Source organism: Hydra viridissima, unplaced genomic scaffold, assembly GCF_058129835.1.
Source record: "Hydra viridissima isolate aposymbiotic clone 2 unplaced genomic scaffold, HvirCarnegie_v1 scaffold_5, whole genome shotgun sequence".
Classification (NCBI taxonomy): Eukaryota; Metazoa; Cnidaria; class Hydrozoa; order Anthoathecata; family Hydridae; genus Hydra; species Hydra viridissima.
In genome coordinates this window covers 13,568,636-13,579,921 of record NW_028324304.1, presented here as the reverse complement: position 1 = coordinate 13,579,921, position 11,286 = coordinate 13,568,636, and the positions used below count along the sequence as shown (strand labels likewise).

Below are 11,286 nucleotides of genomic sequence, written 5' to 3'. Positions count from 1 at the left end.
TCTATTTAAATATACTTCAGCTTTAAAATAAATTTGGTAAAAAATATTAACATATCATCTTCATGTAAAATAAAAGGAAAGTTTAAAAAAAATATGTCTATCATTGGGGAGCTTAATGAAGAATCTTTACAAGAGTTGTATACATGGATTGATGAAATCCCACTTTCTCGACCTAAAAAGAACTTTGCTCGTGATTTTAGCGATGGAGGTATGTCAAGTAGCTTAATTTAATTAAATTATGTAGTGTTAATATAGATTAGTATAAAAACCTGAATGCTTGATAGTATTTAAACAATTTAAAGTGATATAGAAATGGTGTTCATAAATTTTATAAATAATTAAAGGTTTTTTTTTTTATCATTTTTTCAGTTTTAGTGGCTGAAATCATTAAACACTTTATTCCAAGCATTGTGGATTTGCATAATTATGCCACTGCAAATTCTTCATCATTGAAAACTGATAATTGGAATCTGTTATCAAGTGTGTTATTTTTTAATACCACGTGTGCTCTAGCATAGGGGTTTTATAAAGTGGCAATGTAGTTTTTATAAATTTCTTTTAATTTACATATTATAAACATTTTAAAAGAAGAAAATCATCAGTTGAGTTCATAAATATTGTTATTTTTATTTTTACTCTTGTTTATTAAATTTAATTATAAAGTGAAGTTTTGTCTAGTAAAAGTAGGTTTGTTTTATAATTTTTATAAATCCAATTTATAATTAAGCTGACCCAAAATCATTTTTGTACAATAAAAGAGTTATAGCTAATAATTTCTATGAAAAAATAAGCACTTTTTGTTAATAAATTGCTTTTGTGAATAGTCTACCTTTATTTAAGAGTTTTGATTTTTAAATATTTTAATTTTAGGAAAAGTGTTTAATCGTTTATCCTTCGTTGTTGAAGAAGATCACATAAAAGGAATTGTTATGTGCAAGCCAGGTTTTATTGAACATGTGCTGACAAAATTAAGAGAAAATGTAAGTCTCTTTCTGGTCACATTTGTGCAATGAATTTTCTAAAAAATGTTTGAAAATGGTTTTTTACTTAAAATTTATTTAGGCTTAATGATTCTGAAATCAAATAAAATCAACCAGTCTAATCTGCTTATTGTGCCTATCTCTCATTTATCATCATTACTGTTAGTTTTCTATTGACTGATTTCTCTGTGGCATGAGTGAAAAATAAAAACATTGTTAAGGAAAATAAAACATAAAGAATGTTAAAGCTTAGGAATTAACTTTTACTTTTAAATAAAAAAAATCAAATCAAATTTAAAAAATAAAGTATTTAATTATTTTTTACTATAATGTATTTAAGTAACATAATTTATGCTTATATGGTTTCTCAGATTGATAACATATTTAACAATGCAATATATTCAGTTGAAGCAAATCTAAAAATGTTTGATGAAAGTGTTTAAAAGAAAGATATAACCAGGTACCTTACATCCCCTGACGAAACATGAAAACCTTTCTAATTGGTCCTCCAAGTCAGTAATTAATAATTAAAGAATTGATATATTGACAACTATAAGGTGATTTGAGCTGTAATTAAACAGTATTTAGGTATATATGGATATGCATATGTATGTATGTATGTATGTATGTATGTATGTATGTGTGTGTGTGTGTGTGTGTGTGTGTGTGTGTGTGTGTGTGTGTGTGTGTGTGTGTGTGTGTGTGTGTGTGTGTATGTATGTATGTATATATGTATGTATGTATGTATGTATGTATGTATATGTAAATGATATTTTTTAACCCAATAAATAATGATTCTTTATTAGAGCCTTCTATTTAATTTTATCTAACAATATTTGTTTTTAGCATACTTAAATTATCATAAGATTAAAGTATTATTTGTTCTCAGAAAAAAAAGTTATGCTATGTAGCCTAGAACTATACTTGTAAAATAATATGCAAATAGATCTAATTTTTTAGAGAATGACTCTAATTTGTTGTTGCTGATAGTAGAATTGTCTTGCTTTGTACAAATTTCTTATTAAAATCCAAATAATTGTACTAAATTTCAGCAGTTTTGTAATTTCCTCAAATATACAAGAAAGCTTTTACCTGATTTTTACTGCTATGTTTTACTTAATAGATTAGCAAGTTTGCATCATTAAACTGTTCAAAATATGTTTTTTGTTATTTAAAAAAAAATTTTTTAAATAAGAAAAAGTATTTTTCTATGCAAATATTATTAACTTTTTATTTGTTTACATTACTTAACATTTTTCATTATTGAAGTTGAAAAAACTTTTAAAAGTTTCAGTTATAAGCAAAACCTTGATCATTTAAATGATTAAAAAGATGTTTTAGATGATTAAGTCATCAATCTTCATCAATATTCATTTAAATATTCAACTACGTTTGTCTGTTTAAGTTTTAGATTGATTTCTTAAAAAAAAAAAAGGTTTATTTAAAGAAAATTAAAGAAATAAATCTTTTTTAAAAAAAAAGCAAGTTTTTTTATAACAAAAATCAAACTTTTAAAGTTTATTGATTGAATTAAACTTGAAGTTTTTAAAAAATCTTAAATTTTTATAAAGAAAACTTTAACACCACTGAAATTAAAAAGTTTGCTTGTTTTACTCACAAGTAACCTTAATTTACTTTGAAAGTGTAAGCATGAATGAGTGTGAGAGTCTTTAAACATAATATCAACTAATGACGATGGAAATTGTGAATAAAAATTTGATTGATTTAATGATTGTTTTTTTTTGCTATATCATGATACCAAATAATGCAAAATTTTTATGTTCCAGGAATTCAATTATTTATGGATAAATTTTCATCAAACACCATTTAGTTAATAAAATCTAATAGATATTTATAATATAATAGTTTTATAGTTCTCTTTAGGGATTTTGTAATGTCTTACAACAGAAAGGTTTGGGAAAATACTGTCAACAAATAGCATTAATAAATAGCCATTATTTTAGATTGATTCATACATGACTCGAAAAAAGACAGCAGATGCTGTAGAAAAAAACCTTATAGAAAATGGTATGTATAAAAAGCATGGCCTATATTTTAGTTTCTTGATAGATTGGAAAATGTTTCTTAATAAATAGGAAAAATGTTTTTTACGAAATAATTTTTTAAGAATAGCACAAAGGTATGTAATATAGTGTTGTTTTCTCCCTTATTTTTTTCAACAGCAAAATTATTGAAGTGGCTTTTTTTTTATAGGACCTAACTCTCTGCAAGGTAATTACAACTACCCTCCTTCTTACAATGATAATCAACCTTTCATTCCACCACAGCATCAAGCTTATCATTATCAAAGTGTAGTAAGCTTTTTGTTTTGATTAGTGCTCTTAACTAGTATGTTAAATATCAAGTAAACAATAAAAAATTAATAATACATATGAGTCAATAAAGTATTAAAAACATATTTTAAACATTCCTAATCATTATAAAAAACAGTAAAAGTAACATTTAAATATTTTTGTTTAAGGAAAATAATAACAAAGATAATGAAAAGATAACATCCTATGATGTAACAATAGCTAAACCAAAAATTCATCAACCAAAGATATTAATCCATGTAAGTGATGAAGATCAGTCTGTAGTCAGTAAGCATGTTTCAAATAAATCTACTGCTGATCGATCCCAACCATCTGGTAATGATTTAGGAATCAGTACTAAAAAAAAAACAAAGAAAGCTAAAAATGATGCCAAAGAAGAAGAGAACCCAAAAGAGTCAAAGACATCAAATGATGTAGGTGATGGTGCATGTTTTTCACACTATATTTGAGGTTTTGTCATATACAAAGCATATAAAATGGGTCAGCATAGCAAAAGGCCGGTTATTCTAAACTACATTATAAATAGACTTGGGATATTTCATCTAATCGTCATTTATAATCAAGTTTGAAAAGGTTATTAAAGAAAGATATCATGTAATCTGATTCTGATATTGTTTCAGTTAACTCTTAAATGTTTTATTGTAACTTATATGTTAAATGCTTAGTAAAATGAATAATGTACTAATTCTCTACCATGATATTATATAATGGTAATATGAAATTTAATTTGCCACTAAAATATAAAATTAAGTTTTTTAGTTTATTTTTATTTCAGTTATTTGTATTTATGTTTTTTTCCTTTTATTTAAAATCTTTTTTTATTATTTTTTTAAGCCTCACCTTGTAAATGATGCTCAAGTGACCTCACCAGGGTCAAACAAATCTTTAAAGCAGGCTCCCCCGTTTCCCTTAAACCCAGCTACTCAAGCAAATAAAGTTAATTTAAAACCGTAAGTACTTCTTATTTTTCTAAACCTCTTCTTAAAAAAAGTGTTGATTTTAAAGTTTTGTAATGGCAAATTGTAAGTAGTTTTCTGATTGCTTTTGGCAATTTTTGACTATCTTTAAACTAAACTATGTAAGAAAGTATATTGATTTAAGTAATAAGAGTTTACAATCAGAAGATACCTTCCTAGTATTACTTTCCATTTGTTTATTTCAATGCTTTAACTTGACAATTAAAAGTTTTTTTAAATGTCCTTCATGTAGCTGATCAAGCAAAAGTAACTTATCTTTATGCAGACCCCTGTCAGTAGAATAAGTTGATATGAACTTGAATTATAATTTCAAACCCAATAGAAATTGGGTTTGAAATTATTGATCTATTCTTCATCATTTTGGAAAGTCGTGTTTTACCAGTTTTTAAATTTGATATTTCAAGTAAAAAAAAGTTTTCATTTCATTTTACTTGGGTTTGGAGCATTTTATGTAAATAACTTTTTAACAAAAAAATAAAGTTATGAGAAGAAACTATGTGAAAAATTTGTTTTATTTTAATCTTTTTGCAAACTAAAATTTTTAATTAAAATAATCTTCATTATATCCAGTGTTTTTGAGAGGTCAAGAGCAAATTAGTCAGGTCCAGGCCCCTAGAGGACCTAACCACAGTCGAATTTTAAAAAAGTCATTTATAAAATCTTTATTTGTTTTACCTTGAAATTTAAAAAATGGGAACAATTGAGCATTTAAATTCAGTCAGTCTTAAGATAATATTTATTACTGGTATTAAACTCCATTTTATTTTTTGTCTAATATTTTATTAGTGTTTCTCATCATTTGTTGCTAATAAGCAAAAGAAGTCATTTCTCTATTATCTTCCACATCTTAATTCTGTGATGGACATACAGTTTGTTTCACAACCATACAGTGACAGTTTCAAAAACTGTTTTAGGTAGAAATCAAGAATGCCTATTTGAGTTTCTCAAAAAAATATTCACCTGGCGTGACAAAAACTGAACTAACAAAAAAAAAAAAAACTTCCAATGAATCAAGTTCATGCTGCGAATTTTTGTCAGATTCCTTTTTTCTCATTTGACTGACAACATTTCAGATCTGTGAACAATAGATCAGCTCTGTGAACAATCGCTCTCCCCTTTAAACTTATTGAGTAAGATTTCAGTTATCAAACTTGGGAAGCTCTACAGAAATGTAGTGATTGTGCTACATATTTTTTTTTCTATACTAATGGTATTTGCTTCATGTATTCTTAGTAATACTAATTGAAGTTTATCAAAAAATTTGTCACGTTCACCTGTGGGATGAGAATGAACTAGTGGTCTTGCCAATTGAGTATTGAGTGTTCATTAGCATGAAGTCTTGATTTCATAATGTCATTGAGGAATTTGCAAAATAAAAAGCATTAAAAATTTATAACGAAAGTAATTTTTTAAATTTTTTATGAAGCGGAGTCAGGCCCTAAACTGGTGTTTGGCACCTCCAAATTTTCTATACAGCCCTGATTATTATACCTTTTTTCTAAAGTATTGATGTTTTTTGATGTAACTACCTTTATGTAAAATTTATTTATGTAAATTGCTTACTTTTCTACAGCAAAAAAAATGATGGATATCTGAAAAATAACACCAGTGACCTTCGAGTTGCACTTGAAGAGAAGGAACAAGCTTTATTAGCTTCGCAAGAAACTATTCAGGTAATTAAAGTTTTCTGTCACTAGAGTTTTCCTCTTGTGACAGAAAGAAGTCTTTTTTTTTAGGTTGCTTTCGATTTGAAAATCTCTCAAATGAAAACAAAACTATTGGATTGATTTAAGGAAAATAATTTGTTTTTGTGTTAAAAATGTTTTGCAACTTATTATGATTAATATTGGATTTTTTTTTTGAAACTTCAGATGCAATCAATAAAATCAACATTTTTTTTCTGGAGTCAAAGAATAAAAATCCTTAAAAATTGATAAAATTATTATATTCTACGCGATTCTTTATGAAGTTGAAATAAATTAAAAGTAAATATAGTATAAATGGCATATTTAAAAATAAAGAATATTCTTATACAACCAGTTGATTGTTAAAAAAGTGTATTTTTTATAGAAATTATTTATAGATCCTGCACGCCAAAATTCGACGTCTTGAACACCTACTTCAGCTCAAAGATTTGCGTATTAACGAGCTGAAAGAATCCTCACAGCCTCAGCAGCAGCTACAACAACCAACATTAAATTTTAATCAGACGCAAACTCCTGAGCACCCGAGTGCACCTATTGGAAATATAAATTACGCTCTTCCCCCTCCATTGCATTCGTATCCATATCAACAAAATGCTAGTCATTTCACCGGAAACATGACATCTCTTCCGTTAATTAACAACAAGCAACCTTTAAAGGATATTCGCGGGGTACTGCAGGATAAAGAATCGCGATTTCACAGGTATGAAACAATATTTCAGTGTAAATAATCGAGACACAAGCAAACAAAGAAAACCTCGACGTTATTTTAAACACGCATCACGTGATAAGCACAAATCTATCCTTCTTTTTTAGGTGAAATAATAAATTCAATTTTTGGGTAAAACTCAACTTGAAAGGGAGCGCATCACGATGCACAAATTCACAAAAACTTGATAATGCGCACGTTCGTTAAAAATAAACAGAATAATCATTTGAAGTAAAATTTCGAAACCAGAATTTTTTGAGAGAGGAAGCTACTTATAAGCTTTCAAATGTTTTGTTTTTATTTAAAATTAAAAAAAAAAACTATTTGTTTAATTTTGCATTTTTGTAAAGCGTTTTGCTATCACTCTCTTAAACATTTCGTAATGACAGCTAAAGTAGCATCATTTTTAAATAGCTTTGTATATAATTTAGTAAAAAATATAAATATCATATATATAGATGTGAAAAAATGAAAATTCATGTAATTATTTGTGTCCAAACTGTAAGCTGTAAATAGAAAAAAAAAATTTTGTTTGTAAATATTGTTATTAGAAATTTAAAAAAATATCGATTTAATTGATGTGACGCTTGTTATTTGAAAAAAATAAAAGGGAGAGTTGTTATATGAAAACAGTGAAGGAGCGGTTTGTTATAAAAAAAAATAAGGGGAGAGGCTTGTATTATCAAAACAATAAGCACCACTAACAAAAATACAACTCTAATAATCGGGTAAAGTAAAATAAAGATTAGAAGCAAATGAAATTTCAACCAAAACTCTATTTTATAGTTTCTGAATTTTTAGACGGGCCTTCAACGGTTGCTGTGTTTAAAGTAAAGGATCCTAAACTTAGTGGTCAATGCCTTAAAACAGGCGGTCTTAAAATCACATTTTTCTGAGGTTCTTTAACACATTCACTCATAAATATTTAAAGTAGCGCGATGTAATTTAAATACAAAAAAATAATTGATAGTTTACAATACTACGTCATCTTACTGTATAAATTTTTAGGCATATACAGGGTATATCATGCAAATGCATGTTTTTTTTTTATTCAATTCTTTAATTTTCCTATGTATTCCTAAAGCCTGAGCTGAATGGTATAATTTTTTTGGTGAAAAAATATGGTCTGCATTCTCTAAAATAGCTCGACATAAAGTCGAAAGGCCAACAAAGATAAAGATATTGCTTTGTGCACATGCAGAATTATTCTCTGTAATGAGGATGATGGCCCTTGCAGAGAATTTTGTGATGACGGTGATCATTATTTTGCAAAAATAATTTCGTTTCCCATTTTGTGATGACGGTGCAATATTTTGCAAAATTTTTACCAGAACTGAATTCATCATGCCCAAATACACAGGAAACTAAGCGTGCTAGTAATTATTCTAAAAACTTAAAATTAGACTCGTATATGATATATCTTTATATACAATGATTAATTCTCTAACTTAAAGTTCTGCCAATTTGTTTTCATGCAAATACTCACGAAATATTTTACACAATGCTAAACTGTTTATAGAATTGCGCATCGGAAACTTAAAACAAAAATAACCTTCACTTTATGATCAGTCAAAGGAGTCGTTTAAGGAATATTATTTGCCTGTCCTTGACGCGTAAAACGGTCATGAAAGTTTACGCTATGACCGAAACAAAAGTCTTTCTAAAAAATTGCATTCCTCTATATAATACTCAACTTTTAACCCTTTCATGCGCTGGGTTGTTTTATAACAACAAATTAAACTAAGCTTCCGCAATTCATATGGTGCATTCTAACCGATTGAAACCAATATTATTTTATAAAGAGATGAAAAAGGCTGTAGAAAAAGTCTATTTTAACATTTCATAGTACCACTGTCATTTTGTAGATGATTTTTTATGGGTTATGTTAGTTATGGAAAAATAATTGGTGCATTAAAAGGGTTAATATTCAAAAATTTTATTTTTTGCTAAAGAAACTAAAAGTAGCTCTCAGTTTCTAAAAATTAAAATTCGATTTATTTCAAATAACTGACATAGAATTTTTGTACCTAATTTGTTATTATTTGTAAAAAACCAAACGCCAATACTTGTAATTTATCTCTTTAAATCATTTTTCCTAATCAAAAATTTCCGTTTCCGTTAAATATTTAGTGTATTATTTAAGAGTGATAAAACCTTTTTTAAAAATAATACAATTTTAACAAAAGTTTAATTCCAAATCTTTTTTTTCATAAAACTATTCGATGATAGTTATTAGTTAAATATAATACTAGAAATATTTTCCACTATATATATATATATAGTGGAAAAAGTTACCAGTATTAAATTTCTAATATAATAGTCATATGACTACCAAGAGAAGCTCTGATAAATTGCAGTCCATTGCACAGTGTATCATTTAAATGGAAAATTAAATTTGAAAAAAATTCCAAATGCAAATATGGACCATAACTTTGTTTACTTAAAGTACAATTATAGGTATAGTAATCATAAAAATAATAAAAGTAAAATGAAAAAACATTTTTTGAATTTTATAAAATAGAGCAAACCTAAAGAATTTAAGGATTTTAGATTTTAATTTTAATATTAAACAATTTTTATGAAATATAGATTTAAATTTATATTTTACAATTAGATAACGAAACACATTATGAAAGAGGTAAAAATTTATTATTCAGTTATTTGGTATCACTAACAATAACATGTTCATCTTGCGAATCCTCAGAAGTATCCACAGAATTTTCTCATTTTGCTCACTTTCTAACAAATTTAACAATTCAGGATTCATTTTAACATGCTTAGTTTTCGGGCTCTCAAATTTGCTATAACCGATCTGAAGTAATTAGCATTCTGGTTTATTCTAATTTAACCAAATTGATTTTACAATCCGAGTTTATGCATTCTAGAATAATTCCTAAGTGCTTTATTAGTTCGAAGTGCAATCCTGTAATCTCTGCCAATTTTTCAGTATTTCTGAAAAGTTTATGAGCACAGTTTCCATCTTTTGTATTACCAGTTTGCTGTTTAGGTACTTCAATTATAAAACCCAACTTACGTCTTTACATTTCCTAGACTTTAGTTTATTCGTGCCACCTTTTCTTTATTTTCATTTCCACTTGCTTGCTATGTTTTTACTTTAAGCAGTATGAAATGTGAAACGCATTCTAAAAATCTAATCCAGGCATGAAAAGGTGATAATCATAAGGAAAGATATTCTTAGTCTATTTCTATTCATGATAACATTTTTATATAATTCGTTTTAGTAGGATTTGTCCCACATATGTAACACCATATGTGGGACAAATCCTACTAAAACGAATTGTGTGGAAGAACATGATGACATTGCATTACAAACTTTTCCATCTATCATTCAAAATATCTTAGTTGGTATTATTGTGATGTCAAAATTTCCTTGAGATATTTTGGACGCGTTTGTCGCCTTAAATAATGGACTACTTTGATTATTAAATTTGCAGATTTCTTCGCGAAAACTAGTTTAATGGGGCGACAACACCTAGAAGATGATGAGGCAGGGTTTTCTCAAATGATGATATTGGTATCCCTTACTTTACAGAAAATTTGTATTGGAACCATAGAAATACTAAATAGACTTTCATCGGTTGAATCCTGCTCCGTAAACCTCTCCTTATATTGTATCTGCTCCGACCCATCGCATCCCTACTTGATGATAAAGCCGTATGTATTATCTTTATGTAGATATTTCTGTTATCATAATTCCTTGAGAAGAACATAACCGCTTGGCTTTTACTTTGTGGTAAGAAGGATATAGATTGAAATTTAAGCTTCCAGCTGGCTCACAAATTCGTTGGTTCTGTTATTCAGTAATATTACATGTTAAAAGTGACACAGAAAGTGTAAAATAATTCTACGAGTCAGCAAAAGATTCTCATTTAAAGCTGAAAACATCAACGATAAGAGACGATTACAACGATCCTTATTTCGACATAGTGAAGTTTCAGAAAAAAAACATTTACAATAACTAAAAGCATTGAATTATTGTTGTCATAGCTGTTCTAAGATTTTAAAAATTCACTTATACTCAAAAGAATTAATTAGCAGCTGCATCGCATTACAAAAAAAATCTGGTTTGCTTTTTAAACACTATGGACTATCTGCTATCAAAAAATAAAACTAATAAACACTTTAAAATAAGTTGAAAAAACGAATTTTTTCTTTTTAGATTGTTAAAATGACACACTGTGCGTAGTGACCCATGAATATGACCGCTGGTGACTGCTTGTAGCCAATACCTCTCAAATCGGCACTGCTTAAACATTCAACGATTCTTGATGACTTAATGAGCCAACAAAAGCTTTTGACAGTTAACGGCGGCTGTTTAAAAGACTTGAAACAATTTGATTTTTGCACTCGTGTAATATTCTTATTAAGTGGCATTTCAATAAATGCAATGAGTTATACGCTTGTTCATACAATAAAATGTGCCCATAAACAGTCGGTTTTAAAATGTAAATCTTTTAAAATCATATCTTTTAATCACTTTTATTGAAAGGCAGATATATCCAAGTTATCCTTTAAAAGAGACCATTCCGAGTGAGAAGGACCAAGTGCTGATAAGAAATGATA

General features: G+C 27.5%; 1 protein-coding gene across 2 annotated transcripts; it reads left to right on the top strand.

Moving 5' to 3' along the window:
* On the top strand, nt 1-7,281 carry LOC149888816 (sperm flagella and cilia-associated protein 1-like). 2 transcript variants are annotated; one of them, XM_090087804.1, is made up of 10 exons: nt 1-208; nt 370-480; nt 871-980; nt 2,945-3,008; nt 3,195-3,295; nt 3,463-3,726; nt 4,148-4,263; nt 5,864-5,963; nt 6,374-6,696; nt 6,810-7,281. In XM_090087804.1, the coding sequence occupies exons 1-10, from the start codon at nt 94-96 to the stop codon at nt 6,811-6,813; spliced, it is 1,308 nt and encodes a 435-aa protein (XP_089943930.1). In that variant the 5' UTR covers nt 1-93; the 3' UTR covers nt 6,814-7,281. The 2 variants fall into 2 exon arrangements, with proteins under 2 accessions (XP_089943930.1, XP_089943931.1); XM_090087805.1 differs by lacking the exon at nt 3,463-3,726.
* The last annotated feature ends 4,005 nt before the right edge of the window (nt 7,282-11,286 follow it).

Bases quoted from the DNA above. Each gene is read 5' to 3' on its own strand.
- LOC149888816 (XM_090087804.1), top strand. From the start codon at position 94: ATGTCTATCATTGGGGAGCTTAATGAAGAATCTTTACAAGAGTTGTAT. The intron at 209-369 runs GTATGTCAAGTA...TCATTTTTTCAG, and splicing joins TCGTGATTTTAGCGATGGAG to TTTTAGTGGCTGAAATCATT. The intron at 3,009-3,194 runs GTATGTATAAAA...TTTTTTTTATAG, and splicing joins AAAAAACCTTATAGAAAATG to GACCTAACTCTCTGCAAGGT.